This window comes from Rana temporaria, chromosome 1, assembly GCF_905171775.1.
Source record: "Rana temporaria chromosome 1, aRanTem1.1, whole genome shotgun sequence".
Lineage (NCBI taxonomy): Eukaryota > Metazoa > Chordata > Amphibia > Anura > Ranidae > Rana > Rana temporaria.
The window spans coordinates 180,358,976-180,379,076 of record NC_053489.1 but is presented as its reverse complement, the minus strand read 5'-3'; the positions used below and the strand labels follow the sequence as shown (position 1 = coordinate 180,379,076).

The window sequence follows — 20,101 nt, the reverse complement described above, 5'->3', positions numbered from 1 at the left end:
GGCCACTTTAAAACCAGTTTGATCGCCACAGTCAGAGAAAGTGACTTGCAAATAGATATTGCAAGAGCTAAAAACTGCAGAATGTATGGAGTCTCTTCCTGTAAAAGTAATCACTCTTGTAGACAACGGTGCATTCTTTTTGGCAAATATCTCCTAATTCGTGTAGTTTTAGGAGATATTGCAAACACCTACAGGTAAGCCTTAATCTAGGCTTACCTGTAGGTGAAAGTTGTAATGGAGGGTTTACTTCCATTTTAGAAAAAGATGGCCTTCAATATGATCAACATTATTTCAAAAGTTTATCCTTTCATTTTTTCAAAATATCAAACTACAATGCGATTTCCTGTGAAAGACAATTTTGTTTTATTTTGCATTCTTTCCAGCCATAACCCACACATCAGCAATATGAACATTTCCTTATAAAGTCATTAGAAAAAGTCATTTTTCACATTATTTCATTCATCATCAAGTTTTAATATGTGAAATGACAGAAAATTAAAATGAATGCTGGTCTGACCTCTCTTTCCAAAAACAGTACTTGTAAAACGTATAGGTCATTAACAATTATTCACACTGCATGCACCTAAATCTTTGCATATGAGAATTGGGGCAGGCACTGGATTTGTACTTCAATACTCCGTCAGTAAAACACGGGTGATTTCACAACATTTTAAGACCTTGAAGTGGTAGAAAGCGGAGCAATACACTCTGATACCCCAAGTGGCATGTAAGGTCTTATCACTGCAGGTGAAGCTTGGAGGTTTGGTATTATAAAGTCAGTGGTCTCTCCCGGAGAGAAATAGGGAGCAGCATGTGAGGCCTGTAGGCAGTCTCCAGTAGTGATACAGATACTGGGATACGTGTAGCTTCCCACAATCCCTTTTTTCTGGTAAACATTTTATTTTGGGTAATTTATTAGCTACATAACAGTCAACAAGTCCATGGTCTAGTTATATCATCAAGGTTTCTTTTCTTTATTCTTCTGAAACTTTGCATGGACCACTTTCAGTGTCGTCAAAAAGTTCCCCAGGAACAGGATGAGAAAAGCGAGAGCCAAAACGAAAACCTGTAGAATTCAAAATCAAAAAAGTGTAAATGAATCACGCAGCAGAGACATAGGTGTTAGTTTAGCAGCTTTATATAATGCTTTTCTTTGTAGAGCCGGCTGTGTACAGCTTATCTACAAGGATGAGACAGGTTAAAGCACCCCTAAAAGTTTACTGCCCCACTAAGAATGGACACGTGTAGGTCTTTGCAGTGCTCATTACTGACCAGAGATTGTCTAGATGCTTTTCATTTCAGCAGGGCTGCAGAAAAAGAGGGAACTCCACACTGAAGTCGGTGGAATCTCCGCTAGTTCTAGGATTTAGTTACACAACGTAGCGCTTCGAAAGTCATAGCTTGGAACTTGCATACAAAAGACATATTAATCTCTTGTGGATGAATAGCGCTGTCATTCCTACAACAAAGGTAAAGCATGTTAAAGTGGATCTACATTATATCTGAGCACCACAAACCAAAAGTGCCATTTAATTCATTGTTTTTTCATATTCAAAGCAAACCCCCCCCATCCACCCATGTCTTCATGGTTTATTTTGTTGAGAAAGCACTTAGAAAAACAACCCCCTAGCATTTCTGGTTGTGGCCATCTTGAGTAAGGGCAGATGATTCAAGTACCATTGACTTCCTGGAATCCATCTGCCCTTAGTTCAGGAATACATCTATAAATTATATAAATAAACCCCTATACAGTTGAAACTGCAAAAAAGGGAAGGGGGGGGGGGTTGGAGTGGGAGCTCTCGGTATATCAAAAACTCATGATAAAAACCCTGTTTGGGCTCAACAGACTCCAACAACATAAAAGGCATAAGGAAAAGAGAGAATTAAATACACAGCCCACTGTGCGAGTACAAAAAGTCAGAATGTATTGAATCAAAACACACATAAATGGAATAGCCAATGATAAAAACTGAACCATTCACAATGTGTCAATCATACAATCGTAAATTATTGGTCTCTGGTTTGAGATCTCCCCAGAGTGGCTCAATGATTGAGTTCAGGAGACTGAGATGGCCACTCCAGAACCTTCATTTTATTCTGCTGTGGTCAATGACAGGTCGACTCTGTGCTGTTTGGCGTACTGTAAGCGGAATACTTTGTGGCATTTGTGTAGTAAGGGCTTTCTTCTGGTGACTTGACCATGCAGCACATCTTTCTTCAAGTGCCTCCTTATTGTGCATCTTGAAACAGCCACACCACATGTTTTCAGAGAATCCTGTGTTTCACCTGAAGTTATTTGTGGGTTTTTCTTTGCATCCTGAACAATTTTCACGGCAGTTGTGCCTGAAATTTTAGTTGGTCTACCTGACCGTGGTTTGGTTTCAACAGAATCCCTAATTTTTCACTTTTTGATTAGAATTTGAACACTGCCGATTGACATTCTCAATTCCATGGATATCTTTTTATATCCCTTTCCTGTTTTATACAGTTCAACTACCTTTTCCCGCAGATCCTTTGACAATTATTTTGCTTTCCCCCCCATTAACTCAGAATCCAGAAACGTCAGTGCAGCACTGGATGAAAGATTCAAGAGTCTGTCAGGAGTCCAGAAACTCATTGACCACACACACTAATTACAAGAAAACAGATCACAGGTGAGGATGGTTACCTTTAATAGCCATTCAAACTCCTTTGTGTCAACTTGTGTGCATGTTATCAGGGCAAAATGATGGTTATGATTTGAACAAAAAAAAAAAAAAACAACACAGTTGATTGATAATAAATGGCTTCAGCCAAACACTAACCATGAGTGAAAGAAAAGTGTGTTTTATCATTCATATTCTTTGAAAAATGGCCAAGAAATCAAAAAGTTCTGCCAGGGTATGTAAACTTTTGAGCACAACTGTACATGCATACATATACACACACACACACACACACACACACACACACACACACACACACACAGTCTCTCTCTCTCTAACATACTATGAGCCAGCCAGGCCTGTAAATCTTTGCTAGGGCAGCCAGTTTTGCTCATCAAATTTAAGTGATAAAGAAATCTGCCCGCACAGTACAGATTGGGTTGTTCATGGCTAACACAAGTCCCCAGCCCTCTCATGAACAGGGAAGCACCACGTAGGATTTTTCAGAAAAAAGCATCTAGAAAAGGTAAGCTGCAATTTTGAAATACATTTTTTTTTTATTTATTTTTTTTATTTTTTTAAGTATGCTATGTGAACAGGAACAAGTAACAAATACAAAGTAGGTGTTATCACAATTTGGCTGCAAAAGTGTTAATACTCTTTAAAATATGTTAACAGATTAACAGGTTTGTGTTCTCTATAAAAAATATATGATACTAGATGAAAACATGCTATACGAATATACAAGCCTCGGAAGAAGTCGTAATGATGAAACGCATCAGTACATGGCTATACGTGAACCTGAAGTAGGGTTGCCACCTCATCCCTTTAAGGCTGGGTTCACACTACTACACTACTTTCATCCTACTTTGCTCTGTGTTCAATGTTTCCCTATGAGAGCGTCTTGTAGCGTCCTACACAAGTCGGTCCGACTTTGAAAATGCTCCCTGTACTACTTTGTCTACTACACTGATCCTACTTCAGGCCCATTGAATATCATTGAAGTCGGACCAAAGTAGTATCCTGTTCATGAAAGTAGGATGGATGTAGGACCAATGTAGCAGAGCAAAGTAGGATGAAAGTAGTGTAGTAGTGTGAACCCAGCCTAAAACAGAACACATATGAATTACACAGGTTCTGTGGCTAATTAAGGTGGTAATTAGACTCATTTGGTGCCTTACCTGCATTAAATCAGCCACAGAACCTGTGTAATTCATATGTGTTCTGTTTTAAAGGGATGAGGTAGCAACCCTAACCTGAAGTGAGGTCAGTACGCCGGCGGGAGGCAACGCAGACTGCTGGAATCGCTGCAGGCGGATGTGGCGATATGCTGGGATCGCCAGCCACACTGTCTGAGCGCGATACTGATGATTACATTGGGATTGATGAGCATTTTAAAAGTCTTTCTTTGTGACTGTTTTTAATCGAGACTGTTTAACATAAAGTGTCTGAATGGGATTACACCATGTGGACTATTTTGTTTGAGCTTTAATGGAAAAGTATTTGTCCAACTGGAAGAGAGCATCCAAAATTAAAAGAATTACCTTTAGGCCCCTTTCACACGGGCAGACCGTTCAGGTCCGCCTGTCGGTTTTTTAGGCGGACCTGAGCGGACGCTCCGTGCACCTCTATGGAGCCACAGATGTCAGTGGTGACATGTCCGCTGACACTAGGGTTGCCACCTCATCCCTTTAAAAAGGAACACATCTGAATTACACAGATTCTGAGGCTAATTTAATGCAGATAAGGCACCAAGTGAGTTTAATTACCACCTTAATCAGCCACAGAACCTGTGTAATTCAGATGTGTTCCTTTTTAAAGGGATGAGGTGGCAACCCTAGCTGACACCCGACCCGCCAAAGTGTGACAGATGGAAACCCCATTTTCCATCTGCCTGGCGGATCAGATGAAGGTGGACTCTGCGGTCCGTCTTTATCCGATCCCCCATAGGGGAGAGCGGCGCTCTGACAGGTCGGTCCCTGCACCAAGACCGACCTGTCATCTGCCTGCTCAGCGGGGATGGACGGTGCGATCCCCGCTGAGCAAAGCGGAGCCCGTACACGGACACGTCCGTGTGAAAGAGCCCTTAGCGGAAAAGGCTGTGCAGATCATGCAAGCTATGCCTATCAGTAAAATGAGAGGCAACAATTTTTGGTGAGTGTGGTGTCTTGTGGGGAGCAGGAGCATTAGGAGTGGTGTGCAAAGGACACTTTTCCTTCCACCAATTCACACAAAGGTGGACTTATATCTACTTATTAATTCCCCATTCAGTGGAGCGCTGCCTAAAAAGTGACAGACTATTGCTCTAGATCAGTGGTCTCCAAACTGCGGCCCTTTGTTTGCTTTTATCTGGCCCTTGAGGCAATATTTCATCCACCAATACCATAATTGGCCCCACTGACAACAATGAAGGGACACAAATCCCCCACTGACACCAATGAACAGGCACAATTCCACCCAATGGCACCAACGATGGGGAACAATTTCTCCCATTGACCCTTTCTACTGTCAATGGCCAAAGTCCGGCCCTCCTGAAGTCTGAAGGACAGTAAACCGGCCCTTTGTTTAGTACGTTTGGAGACCCCTGCTCTAGATTATACTTATATTGTACAAGCATTGCTTTTATTTATGACACACTGATCAGCCATAACATTATGACCACCCACCATAACCCATCAAGGCATGAACTCCATCAAAAGGTATGCAGCGGTATCTGGTACTAAGCCATCAGTAGCAGATCCTGTATGTTGCAAAGTGGAACCTCCATAAATCAGACTTTGTTTTTCCAGCACATCCCACAGATACTCAATAGGATTGAAATCTGGAGAATTCGGTGGGGAAGTCAACAACTCAAACTCATTGTTGAATTCATTAGATCAAGCCCCCTTCTTTCACTGCTTTGTGGTCCAGTTGTGATCCATGCCCATTGTAGGTGCTTTTGGCTGTGGACAAGGGTCAGCATGGGCAACCTGACTGGACTGTGGCTACACAACCCAATATGCAACAAACTGCGACGCACCTGTTCCGATACCTTTCTATTGGAATCAACATTAACTTTTTCAGCAATTATAGCTATAGTAGCTCTTCTATTGGATCAGACTACATGAGCAAGCCTTCGTGCCCCATGTGCATTAATGAGCCTTGACCGGACAGAACTCTGTTGCTGGTTTCCCTTCCTTGGACCACTTTTGGTAGGTCCTGACCAATGCAGACCGTGGGACATCCCACAAGAACTGCAGTTTTGGACCTTTCTGACCCAGCTATTACAATTTGGCCATTGTCAGAGTTGTGCAAACCCTTAAACTTGACAATTTTGTCTGCTTTCACACACCAACTTCAGGGACATCATGTTCACTTGCTGCCTAATATATCTCACTCACTTTCAGATGCCATTGTAATGAGACTCAATATTATTCACTTTACCTGTCAATGGTCACAATGTTATGGCGGATCAGTGTATATATCTATTAGGGGTGCGCATCTTCACCGGTCTCACGATTCGATTCGATTACGATTATCTGGTCAACGATTCGATTCGATTCGATTCCGCGATGCATCACGATGCATCAAGATTACCAACGAGCTCTCACTTCCGCTTGGGCCGCCTAGGTGGCCCTTCATCCCCGTAATCTTCTGAGACACATCACAGGTCCCAGAAGATTGTCCAGCTATGCAGGACAGCGCAGTGAGACATGTGCACCTGGCTGTGAAGCTGCAAGCTGTCACAGCCGGATGCCCACAGTAGTATTGCCAGCGCCATGGACAGAATGGAGGGTTCGGGTGGCCACGTCGCTGGATTGTGGGACAGCTGAGTGTCTTTTTATTAAAAGTCAGAAGATACACTGTTTTTTGAAGCTGCTGACTTTTAATAACTTATTTTTTTACTGAACTCTGCTTTTAAATAAAAATAAACTCATTCCCTTAAAGTGGAGTTCCACCCAAAAGTGGAACTTCTGCTTTAAGCACTCCTCGCCCCCTGCCATTTTTAATGGGACTTTTTGTCACAGCTGCCTAGGTGACTCCTCCTGTCGCCCTAGGTGGCTCCTCCTTGCCAGCAATCTTCTGGGACACAGGTCCCAGAAGATTGTCTGGCCAATGGCAGATAACAGTGCGCGCCTGGCCATGAAGCCGTAAGCTATCATGGCCGGGTGCCCACAGTAGATATGGCGGGGTTGAGGAGAGGAGCGGGGAAAGGTATGGGACTCTGTGCGGCCGCATCGCTGGACTGAGGGACAGGTAAGTGTCAGTTTAATTGAAGTCACCAGCTACACTTTTTGTAGCTGGTGACTTTTACTAAACTAAAAAACGGTGGAACTCCGCTATAAGTAGTGCACTAATCCGGTGCACTACAGGGTACAGACATATACACATGTGGTGCTGGGAGGTCAGGAGAGATTATAATCCACAGCAAACAGCCCTGTGAAGTTCCCTGTACTGTGTCTGTGTTGAAATTACCCTGGATTCCCAAGTTCACACATTCCAGCACACTAGGAGTTAACACAATGGAATGTGCAAATTTAGGAGATCAGGGTAATGTCAACACAGAGCACATGTAGGAAAAAGAATACAGCTGTAACTAAGAGTACCCGTTTTGAAATACATGCCGTTCTAAACCATTAAATGTCCACTGCTGCATGTGCTTTTTAAAATATATAAAGCTTCTCATACCTGCATTTCTGTCTGTGTATGCTCTATATTCCGCACGTGACTCTGTCCTGTACAGCCCGCCTCTTGCCTCTCGTTCTCCTCTTTCCCGACATCAGTGGGAGTTCTCAGCCCCGCCCACCGTCTGTACTGTAGCCATCAGATGAGAAGAGAGGCTGGCGGGGCTGACTTCAGGAGACACGTGGGAGGTGAGAGGCGGGCCAGAGCGTGCAGTCACATAAGGGGAATATACAGACAGAAATATAGGAATGAAACACAGTATATTTTAAAAAGCACACGCAGCAGTGTCCCCTGAATGGATTATAGCAGCATGTATTGCAAAACAAGCATTTTAAAACACACGCTCGGAGCGCTCTCCCGGGAGGGGCGGGGCAAGTCGGGATGACGTCACCGACATCGATTATTGGGGTCACATGCATCGATGCAGAATCGGGGGCCCCCGAATCTCGATGCATCGATGCAACGATTATATTCAACACCCCTAATATCTATCATACATACACACATATTATTGTATCTTTATACGTACTTAAAAGTACATGAAATGTCCCCAAATTGCTTTCAATTGGAAGGAGCGGTAAACACAGTGCTCCTTCACCACTCCAAAGATGCTGCTAGCAGGACTTTTGGTGCGGTCCTGCCAGCGCGCTGCTCCAGTGTGAAAGCCCTCGGGCGGTATTTAGGCGCTATTTTTAGCGCTAAAACGCCTGAAAAACTCCTCAGTGTGAAAGGGGCCTTAGGATATTTTTGGTACTCTGGGTGGTGTAGGGTTTATTTTTTCTGTTAATTTGCAATATATTTTTATAGACCTATGTTTTCTTCTGTTGGTGTGCAGTGTTGCTCTCCCTGGTTTTCATTTGGTGGTGTCCTTCACCTTTATGTGTGCCGCCGTATATAGTGGACTTATGTACATTAGGCGAGTTTTCAATACTGTCTTTTGACCGTCTCTGACCTCGGCCTTAGTATACCGTCCCCCCCCCCCCCCCCCCCCCCCAATTGATTGTTCCTCCTTGGATATCCTGCTGTCTGTACACCTCATTCCCCCCTTTTCCCTACCAGGTCATTCCACTAGGTTTATGTGTATATTTGCTTTAGGTTTCTGTATATCATTTTTTTTTTGCATAAACGTTTTGCGTGAACAAGAACGAACAAAGGAGAGATTCCAAGTACATAACAAAGATTACAAATTAGGTACTTATAGTACGTCATCACTCCCATAACAGGAAAGAATATACTGACAACAAGACAAAAAAGAAAGGATATCTAGAAATCAGAAAAGATGAAGGGAGAGAGGTAGAGGAAAAAAATGGGGAATAGGATAGTGGAGAGGGGGGGGGGGGGGGGGGGAGATGGGGAAAAATACCATCTGGCATTCCCTCCACCACCATGGAATCAAATCCAGGGACACTACACCCATGGTGTAACAGGTAGACCTCAAAGAGAAATAGAAGCTTCTGTATATTATTTTGTACATCTTGTTGTTTCAGCCATCCTCCTTCAAGCGTGGATTCTGAGAAAGACAATTTTGCGAAAAGCTGTGATTTCTAACAATTAGAATGTCGCAAACGGATATTTTTGTATAATATTTTTTATTAAAAAAATGGCTCTCTTTTTTTAAATTAAATAATAAACGTTTTAATTTTTAATAAGATATTGTTTATTTCTATGGTTTCCATAATTAGGCGTGCTAAAGTCCCTTTATGAATGGGATATCTATTCCATGTATAGGTGTGATGGCCCACTTTTTCTCCCTTCTTGCATATCCTCCTCATCATCCTTGTCCCGTCCCCCCCCCCATTCCTCTCAAGACGCAGTGCTCAGGTGTGAGCTCTCAACTACCATGCCCAACAAAGTAATGTGGGAGAGTGGAGAAGGTAATTAACCCCACGTAAACTCCAATACTGACCAACACAGAGCTTCAAAAAGAAGTAAGGTTACAACAGTTGAACAGGGTGATGCAAAAGAATGGAGAGAGAAAAGATGAAATCCAGTTATTCCTCTCAGGACGACTGTACTCTTATGCCGCATACACACCATCACTTTATGTGATGAAAAAAAACGACACTTTCTGTGAAGTAAAAAATTACGTTTTTGAAACTTCAATTTTCAAAGACGAAGGTGCCTACACACCATCGTTTTCTCACAATGATCTTGCAAAGTGAGGTTACGTTCCACCACGTTTTACCATTGAAGCTTGCTTCATAAGTAGCTTCTGGGCATGCGTGGATGAAAAAACGTCTTAGAAAACAACGTTTTTTGCTACACACGGTCAATTTCTGTGAAGTAAAAAGTGCACTTTTGAAAAACGACACATAAAATTGAAGCATGCTTCAATTTTTTTTGGTCGTTTTTTACAAGACATAAAACGACGTTTTCCCCCACACACAGTCAATTAAAGTGACGTTTTTGAAAACGTCATTTTTTTTCATCACATAAAGTGATGGTGTGTACGCGGCATTATAGTTGCAGCCATCCTTCCTCAATTTGTGGCAACAGTACTGACCCATCTGGCAGGCTGCTCAAGTTTACTTTCTTCTCTCTTCTACTGGCACAGTCAATAAAAGAGGAGCAGAATACAGGTGAGGTGATACCTCTGCTTCTGAAAACTTGGCTATTGTTATGCCAACAGGCACGGTACAAAGCCTCCCTCACTCCGTGCAAGAGCTGCTGTGCAGGAGATTACTGGTGATCGATATAAAGGGAGAGTCAAAAACTTCCTTCTATGTAAAATTTAATGTAGTGATTTTGTGTGTATATATATATATATATATATATATATATATATATATATATATATATATATATATATATATATATATATATATTAGTTTCTAATAAATATTTTCCTATAGTGTTGCTTTACATTGCAGCAATCGGAAGTAGCTAGACATTGCCTATGCACTGAATGACAGCCTAGAGCAGCCTTTCTCAGTCTTTTCAAATCAGAGGAACCCTTGAAATAACTTTGCAATCTCAGGGAACCCCTTATAATTACTACATCTACAACTCATGATACATCAGTGTGATGGGCAGTGAGAAGAATATTCCTTAAGCTGGCCATACATGGATCGAATGTCAGCCAGTTCAGCAGAGATCAGCTTAGATTTGATCCATGTTTGGGCAGGCTAGTTGCACTGAAGTCAATCGACTTCAGTACAACCAGCCTGTTGGATTTTTGTCATGCGATTACTGCCTGCGGCTTTAACCGCAAACAGTAATCATTGTGTTCTCCTAGCGATGTGGGAGGCATGCCACCATCAACGCAGTCCGTGTAGATGCAAGAAAGAAAATCTAATTATCTATGGCTTGTTTGACTCTTAGTCATTGGGAAGAATATCCCCCTTGCAGATCGCTAAAAGGATCAATATAGAGTCAGTGGGAACTTATCGGAGAGGCAGAAATTTCCCAATGCCCAAGGAACCCCTAGCATCCTCTGGAGGAACCCTGGTGTAGAGATTTAGCCAGTTCCATAAAGGGAACAAAGAATGAAAACAGCCTGTGAAAAATGATTTGTGATCATGCCTTTTCTCACTGGAAATAGAACAAGTGTTTCAATATAAATGTATCAAATAGGCTTCAAATAAACAATGCAGCTCTTTCTGATGCTGTACCTTGTCATTACACATGTGTGGACTTGTCATTGGAAACCTTGTTATGTATTTGTACTAAACATGACACTGACATATAAAAAAAATTATATATATACACATACACACACACACACACACACACACACACACACACACACACACACAGTATCTCACAAGAGTGAGTACACCCCTCACATTTTTGTAAATATTTTATTATATCTTTTCATGTGACAACACTGAAGAAATGACACTTTGCTACAATGTAAAGTAGTGAGTGTACAGCTTGTATAACAGTGTAAATTTGCTGTCCGCTCAAAATAACTCAACACACAGCCACGAATGTCTAAACCGCAGGCAACAAAAGTGAGTATACCCCTAAGTGAAAATGTCCAAATTGGGCCCAATTAGCCATTTTCCCTCCCCGATGTCATGTGACTTGTTAGTGTTACAAGGTCTCAGGTGTGAATGGGGAGCAGGTGTGTTAAATTTCTCTCTCATACTGGTGGATCTGCCAGAGGGCCCTCGGATCGTCCACCCGCTCTCTATAGGGGGAAGATAGGGGTGTCATACAAAGCCAAGTCAGGCAAGCCCCCCGCCGCCAATCCAGGAGTCCCCTGCCCCCCCTACAAGACCACTCACTGCCTCAGCCTCCCTGACTATCTGGCCATGGCCTCTTGCAGTGTCTCCCGCTGAAGGAAACACTAAAACTGAAGGGCTGGCAGGGGAAGCTGGAATTTGAAGGATGGCTGAAGCAGTGTTTCCTGTGGAGGGGAGGAGTCAAGGTCTCTCATGGTGGCTGTCCTTAAAGATGCTGGGAGAAAGAATTGTTCTACATAAAGATGGCCCAGGCTATAAGAAGATTGCCAAGACCCTGAAACTGCTGCAGCACGGTGGCCATGACTATACAGCGGTTTAACAGGACAGGTTCCACTAAGAACAGGCCTCGCTATGGTCGACCAAAAAAGCTAAGTGCACGTGCTCAGCGTCATATTCAGTGTTTTTTGGGGGGAAATAGACGTATAAGTGCTTCCAGCATGGCTGAAGGGGTGGGGGTTCAGCTTGTCAGTGCTCAGACCATACGACCCACGCTGCATCAAATTGGTCTACTGTTGTCCCAGAAGGAAGCCTCTTCTAAATATGATGCACAAGAAAGCCTGCAGTTTGCTGAAGTCAAGGAGACTGCATGAGTGCTGTCACCACTGGGAATGCCAACATGTACTGTGACCTACTGAAGTAAAGCATGATCCCCTCCCTTGGGAGACTGGACTGCAGGGCAGTATTCCAACATGATAACAACCCCAAACACACCTCCAAGATGACCATTGCCTTGCTAAAGAAGCTGAGGGTAAAGGTGTTTGACTGGCCAAGCATGTTTCCAGACCTAAACCCTATTGGGCATCTCTGGGGCATCCTCAACCAGAAGGAGCGCAAGATCTCTAACATCCACCAACTCCGTGATGTCATCATGGAGGAGTGGAAGAAGACTCCAGTGGCAACCTGTGAAGCTCTGGTGATCTCCATGCCCAAGGCAGTGCTGGAAAATAATGGTGGCCACACAAAATATTGACACTTTGGGTCCAATTTGAACATTTTCACTTAGGGGGTGTACTCACTTTTGTGCCAGCGGTTTAGACATTAATGGCTGTGTGAGTTATTTTGAGGGGACAGCAAATTTACACTGTTATACTACAAGCTGTACACTCACTACTTAAAAATTGTAGCAAAGTGTCATTTTTTTCAGCGTTGTCAAAGGAAAAGGTATAATAAAATATTTACAAAAATGTGGGTGTGTACTCCCTTTTGTGAGATACTGATTTTATATATATATATACACATACACACACACACACACACACACACACACACACACACACACACACACACACACACACACACACACACACACACACACACACACACCTCCTTTTAGGAATTTACCAGGTCAGCTGCATTCACCCAACATTGTTCCCAGCTGCATGTTTAGTCCGGGGGAGTATGGCAACCAATTGATCCTAATCTATCCGTCACTATTACCTGAAGGGTAGATCATGTCTCTACCTTGCAGAATCCTGGAACCTGGACAGGAGCAGGGGCAGCATTTACTAGAACTGATCCCCTGTAGCAGCTGAAAGCTAGCTTCTCTGTCCTCCTCTCCCTTCCAGCCAGCATTCAGTTGCTTGAGGAGAAAATTACAGGGAATCAGTTCCAGTAAATGCTGCCCCTCCTGTCCAGGTTCCCTTTCCTTATTCTGCCCAGAACCCTGTGTGCTCCCCCTGGCCCCCACCCCCTCCTCGCAGCACTGCCAGCTTACTCTCCTCTCCCTCCCGCTGGCTGCTGTGGGGGATCGTTCCAGGATGGAGAGTGGGGGGGGGGAAGGGGCCAGTAAATATGTTATTTACTGGCCCCTTCCCTTTCTGAATGAACACAGTGAGCAATTGTTACCGATCACCAATTGTATTCATTCATATCATAGTAAACTATTTACTATGCTTCAGTTTCTGAATGAACAGAAAGACTGTGTAGAGCTCTTCCTGTTAATTCATTCTGTGAAGTTGAGGTTACAGAATAAAAGATAGAGAAAGTGATTGAGGACACAATCCTCAATCTCAAAAGTGAGACCGCAAGGGTTTGTTCAGACTCCTGATATTTCACCAAAGCCTCTCAACAAAAAAATATATAAAATAAAATAAAATAAAAATAATAAACTACTGACACCATCTGCTGCCCTACTGATCAACACCGCCCACTTTTAAAGTAGGCCAAGTTTAGACAGTTTCAGACGGGGACATTTGTTTTGATATATTTTTTCTGTACTGTTTAGTTAGGCCTTGCTAGTTAATTTCTTACAATAAAAAGGAGAACAGAACCCTGGTGATCTTTGATCTATCAAGTTGTTCAGGTAGACCTCTGCCTCTCAAAGGTTGCCTATGCCTGGTTTAGCAATTTCTAGGGTGCCTTATAATCACCATTCACACTTTTGTTTCGGGAAAAACAAGCTTTCTGATTTAATCTGGTTATGCATATTAAAAATTAAATTAAATAAAAAACTGATGAAAACATCAGGGCCGGCCTTTGGGGTGTGCGAGCTGTGCCGCCGCACAGGGCGCCATGGGCATCCAGAGGCGTACCGCCCCCGGGTACCACACACTATGGGGGGGTGTCAGACCAACACCCCCCTCCACGATTGTATTACACCCGCGGTGGCAGCGCCGCAGGTTTAGGCAGCGGCACACTGGCACAGGCAGGGAGAGGCGAGCTAGCTACAGTGGCGAGGGGGTGCAGGTTGACACCGCTGCACCTACCATCCCCTCCTCTTACGGCCACGGGCTGCCTGTCTGTGCGATATGACACAGGCACAGCCGAGTGAAGCCGCCTCCCCCTCCTCTCTGTTTATGTGTAAACAGGGGGAGGGGACCTGCTGTGCATGTGCCGCCGCGCTGATCTGAGGTACTGAAGGGGGGCTGCACTGAACGGGGGGCTACACTGAATGAGGGGGCTGCACTGAACAAGGGGGGCTACACTGAAGGGGGGGCTGCACTGAAGGAGGGGGGCTACACTGAACGGGTGGATACACTGAAGGGGGGTCTGTGTAACATGCAGAGGGTCCAGAGGTGCAGGGTGCTGTGGGTGCTGTGTAATGTAAAGGGGCCCAGAGGTGCAGGGTGCTGTGTAATGTAAAGGGGCCCAGAGGTGCAGGGTGCTGTGTAATGTAAAGGGGCCCAGAGATGCAGGGTGCTGTGTATGTTTAGATGACCAGGGGGCGAGGGGTGAAGATGGGGGGGGGGGGGGGGCGCGCCACAGGATTAGCTCGCACAGGGCGCCTGAACACCTAAGGCCGGCCCTGGAAACCATTATGCCTCAAAGCACATTTAAAATCCATTTAAATAGTTAAAACACGTTTTCAGACACAGAAGTGTGAATAGCGCAGTAAGTGGAATCTAGCTTTGTGTAAAGTCATGAAGATGCATACATTACCTGCCACTCTTTGCAGGCTTCGTGTCTAGACAGCTCAAAAAGTGTGATTGAATTGTACAGCTGCCAAAACTGAGGAAAAAGAGAAGGATGGTTACCAATGACTATACTACAAGCTTTATCTTCATCGAGTCTACTTGCTACAGCCTACACGGTGCAAGGCGACTGCTTTCTGTGACTCAGCACTGTACTCTGCTGTTCAAAAAAAAAAAAGCAGTTTTGTAATGGAAAACCCACATGGACATTGCTAATGACTCCATCATTCAAAAAAACCCTGTGCACTGGATCATTGCACCCGTTAGGAAACTCGCTAACATAAGAAGTCATTAACTACAACTGGGAACAGTATAAATATGAGCAATAATTGTCATGTATAGAAACTAAAACAACAAGTGCAAGTTTTACCTACTAACCTCAATTTATAACCTGCTCTAGAAAAATTACAGCTCATGTAAACACAACCTTTCCTAATTTTTGTACAGGACATCCTCTACCTTAGAACATTCGAATTTAAAAAAACTCTAGTTTGTAAGAGCATAGCTGTGCTTATCAAAAATATAACTTTGCTACTTTGTCTCCATTTCCAAAGCCAACGACTCATTAACACTTACTGCAATTTAGCCGATCTTCACTCAGTTATGGCAATACTAAGGAGTGGACAAATGGCTTTTTTTGTGCAAGAACATTTTAGAGTTCCCCGACATTTGCATGGGCCTATACTACCAGCAAAGGCACAATTTTAGCTTTTATCATAAAGTAATTACCAAAACATATTCAAGCTAGTTATATAGTGGATATGGGCTGAAAGTGCTCACTCTCAGGTTTAATTTGAGGGTATGTACATCCAAATCAGGAAGGGTTTAAGAAGTAAAGCTCTTAAAAAATAGCCATCCCCACTTTTTCAAGGGACCTAGGTAACGGGTCAATTGAATCAAACGTTGTTTGAGTGCCAGGTGTGGGCTATTTCTTCGTTACCGATCACCAATTGTATTCATTCATATCATAGTAAACTATTTACTATGCTTTCTCTGAAAGACATAATACACTAACACAACGTCAGTTCATACCTCAGATACCTAGGTAAATAACACCGGGTGGGAAACCCCGGCTGTCCTGGAAGACTCCTAGAAACAGAGTTACCGGTAAGCCTAACTCCGGTTTTCTCAAGTCGTCTTCCAGGACAGCCTCTGAGATGATAAGCAAGAAACACTTACTTGTTAGGGGGGGGCAACTGCCTGGAGGACCTTGCGTCCAAACGCCTGATCCTTGTCCGATAGCAGGTCTAACCTGTAGTGCCTGGCGAACGTGGAGGAAGAGGACCATGCTGCTGCTTTGCAAATGTCTTCCATTGACGCTCCGGCCCTCTCCGCCCATGATGCCGACACTGCCCGGGTCGAGTGTGCCTTAACCAAAGGAGGTTGTCTGCCCTCTGACTGGTAAGCTTCTGTGATCGCTAACCTGAGCCACCTTGCCTTGGACGATTTAGAAGCCCTGTATCCTTTACGAGCTCCCGCAAAGTTAATGAAAAGGGATTCAGAGTGCCTGAGGTTTTTAGTGGCCTCTAAATAACATAGGAGACATCTTTTGACATCTAATAAACTTATAGATTCCTCCTCACTACCTTCTGAAGTGGAACGAAAAGTGGGTAAAACAATATCCTGTGTCCTATGAAAAGTGGATGACACTTTGGGTAGAAAGGAAGGGTCTGTTTTAAGAATTATCTTATCCTCCAGAACTAACAGAAAAGGCTCCTGAATTGACAGGGCCTGCAGATCACTGACCCTCCTGGCCGAAGTGATCGCAATCAAAAAAATAGTTTTCAAACTTAAATACTTTAGAGAGATATTTTCTAAGGGTTCAAAGGGAACTCTGGTCAGTGCCCTAAGTACTAGGGACAGATCCCAAGAAGGACAAGCTCTTACTTTAACTGGCTTGGACCTTACTAAAGCCTTGAAAAAATTCTTGATGAATTGATTTTTCTGGAGGGGAAACTCCAGAAACACACTTAGGGCCGCTGTCTGTACTTTTAAAGTGCTGGTCGATAGACCTAAATCAACCTAAATCAACCCCTGCTTGCAGGAAGTCCAATACTATCGGAACGGTAGGCTTAGTAATCCCCCGCTCCGCCTGCCAGGAACAAAATTTCTTCCAGACCTTGCCATAAATGGCCCTGGTAACTGGTTTGCGACATTCTAAGAGTGTTTTCACCACTCTATCTGAGAACCCATGAGATATCAACAGCTGTTCCTCAGATACCATGCTGTGAGATTCAATTTCCCTATTTCTGGGTGAAGAACCGGCCCCAGGGAAATTAGGTCTTCTCTTAATGGAAGGGACCAAGGAGGGGCCACAGCTAATCTCCTCAGGTTGGCGAACCATGGTCGATTGGGCCAGAATGGCGTTACTATGATCAAGTCCGTGGATTCTACCAGAAATTTCTGAAGGACTCTGGCTATCAACCTTATCGGTGGAAAGGCGTAAGCTAGTCTGAAGCTCCACGGGTTGGCAAAGGCGTCTATCCCTAAGGCTAGGTCCTGTGGGTGAATGGAAAAGAATCTCCTCACCTTTTTGTTTTTCTGAGATGCGAAAAGGTCCACCTCTGGCTCCCCCCAGTGGGACACTATCTGGTTGAATACCTCCGCATTTAGGGGCCACTCGTCCTGGCTGACTGGCTGACGACTTAGAAAATCCGCCAGCGTATTGTGAGAACCCTTCAGATGAACCGCCGACAGGAAAGACAAGTTTATTTCCGCCCAGTTCATTATCCTGTCTGCGATAGCCTGCAGGGGAGGGCTCCTTGTGCCCCCCTGCTTGTTTAAGTATGCGACGGTAGCCGCGTTGTCCGTCCTGACCTGCAGATGCCTCGCTGATATCAAGGGTTGGAAGGCCTCTATTGCCCTTAGGACTGCGAGAAGTTCTTTCTGGTTTGACGACCGTTGAGCCTCTCTTGGAGACCAGGAGCCTTGAGCCAAGCTGCCTCCTAGGTGGGCTCCCCACCCCAGCGCGCTGGCATCAGTAGTCACTACTATGGCCGTGGGCGGATTCCAAGACAACCCTATGCCCAAATTGTGATGGTTCCGCCACCACCATAAGGTTCTTTTTAGCTTGGTCCGAAGGTGCATTGGGAGGTCTAGACCTTCTCTTCTGCCATCCCACTGTCTTAGCATCGTATTTTGTAACAGGCGTTGGTGATGCCTGGTCCACGGCACTGCCGGAAAGCAGGCCGACATAAGCCCCAAAACCCTCATAACCTCCCTGACTGGGGTGACCTGATTGGTTTGTATCTGAGCCACTGCCAGGCCTACCTTCTGAATCTTCTCTACCGGAAGAAACACTTTATTTTCCACCGAGGAAATCCTGTACCCCAGGTACAGGACTTCCTGGGACGGAACCAGCTGGGACTTGTCCCTGTTGACCAGCCAGCCCAGGGAAAGAAGTAGCCTCTGAGACTCCTCTAGGTCCTTTTCCAACTGGGGACCGGAGTAGGAAACGAAAAGCAGATCGTCCAAGTAAGGTATTACAGTGATCGCCTTGTTTCGTAAGGGTGCTAGGGCCTCGGCTAGTACCTTTGTGAAGATCCTCAGAGAGGAGGCTAGCCCGAAGGGAAGTGCCCTGAATTGGTAATGGACCACTTCCGAGCCTCTCTGCACTGCCAATCTCAAAAATTTTTGATACTCCTGATGTATGGGGATATGGAGATACGCATCCCTGAGGTCTATCGTTGCTAGGAAGCAACCTGGAAACAAGAAATTTGTTACCGAAAATATCGATTCCATACGGAATTTCTTGTACCTCAGAAAGCGGTTCAGGGGACAGAGATTCAGGATCAACCTGAACTTCCCGGAAGGTTTTTTCACTACGAACACGTGTGAGTAATTCCCCTGCCCTTCCTCCTCCCGAGGAACTCTCACCAAGACCTTCTGGTCTAGAAGATCTCCCAACAACAGGCTTAGGGCTTCCGCCTTCTCTCGGTCTTTTGATAACCTGGTCAGCAAAAACATAGGGGGGGGGGGGGGACTGAATCGAATTCCAGCCTGTAAACGTTCCTGATGATATCTAGAACGAACGGACTTGGCGTACACTGAATCCACTGCGGAAGGAACTCCCCCAATCTTCCTCCCACAGGGATTAAGGCGTCACTGGGGTTTTGGGGTGGATTGAGGAGGATTAAATAAGATGCTTCCTCTCCCCCGCCCCTTATTCCCTGTCCAGTGCTTCTTGGGGTGACTGCGCTTCGGCCCTGACCTCTGTTGCCTGAAGCCACGAAAAAACAGTTTGTCGCCTTTTTTCTTTTTCTCAGGAAAGGATTTCTTCTTATCCTGGGTTCTTTCTAGGGCCTCCTGAAGACCAGGCCCAAACAAGTGATCGCCTGAAAAAGGCAGTCCACAAAGCTTTAGTTTAGAACCAGAGTCCCCCGGCCAAGTCTTAAGCCATACTGCCCGCCTAGCGGCGTTGACTAAAGACGCCGATCTGGCTGCCAATCTGAAAGACTCAGCTGAGGCATCTGCTAAAAAACCTACTGCCTTAAACAATAAGGGAAATTATCCTAGCAGTTGTTGCCTAGAGGTACCTGCTGAAATATGCGACTGTAACTGTGTGAGCCAGCATTCAAGATTCCTGGCTACCCAGGTAGCCGCTAGGGCTGGTTTTAGACCGATGGACGAAGAGTCCCAGGCCCTTTTGAGCAGCACATCCCCCCTCTTATCCATGGGATCCTTCAGTGCGCCTAGATCATCAAAGGCCAAATCTGTATTTTTAGATACTTTGGCCAATGGTGCATCCAATTTTGGAATTTTATTCCATGGCTGAGAGACGTCAGATTCAAACGGGAATCTCCTTTTAAGACTTCCCGAAAAGAATGGTCTTCTTTCTGGATGTTCCCATTCCAGCAAAATCAATTCAATGAGAGATTTATGTACCGGGAAAACCCTGGCTTTCTGTGCATTAGACCCTAAATACATCTGGTCATGCTTAGAAAGTATGACTTGCTCCTCACGTATCTCTAACGTGTCGTCGCTTTTAGCAGATCTCCCACGTCCTCTAGTGTCAGTCTATACCTAGAACCCCTAGAGGCATCCCCCCCATCCTCAGACCCTGAAGCAGAATCTGCCTGGGAAGAGGCTGGGCCCGAATAAGACCAACCACTTGATCTCTCTTCTCTCTCTAGTTCCTCTTCCTGTACCGGAACCGACAAGGAAGGGGTGCTGGTTGCCCTAGGCAGAGGGGCTG

At 44.7% G+C, this 20,101-nt stretch overlaps 1 protein-coding gene and 1 long non-coding RNA gene across 2 annotated transcripts in view; both read right to left on the bottom strand.

Moving 5' to 3' along the window:
- Positions 1 to 339: 339 nt before the first annotated feature.
- TMEM120B (transmembrane protein 120B) overlaps positions 340 to 20,101 on the bottom strand; it is a 121,502-nt gene continuing 101,740 nt past the window's right edge. The window contains exons 11-12 of the mRNA XM_040346946.1: positions 14,876 to 14,944; positions 340 to 1,066 (exon numbers count right to left, since the gene is read on the bottom strand). Of these exons, the coding sequence (XP_040202880.1) occupies positions 959 to 1,066; positions 14,876 to 14,944 (177 nt within the window). The 3' untranslated portion in view covers positions 340 to 958. The remainder of the gene's footprint in view (positions 1,067 to 14,875; positions 14,945 to 20,101) is intronic.
- Positions 3,229 to 4,251, bottom strand: LOC120933641. Its single transcript, XR_005748117.1, has 2 exons — positions 3,902 to 4,251; positions 3,229 to 3,446 (listed from the first exon to the last, which is right to left on the bottom strand). It is a non-coding gene; the product is annotated as an uncharacterized LOC120933641 (long non-coding RNA).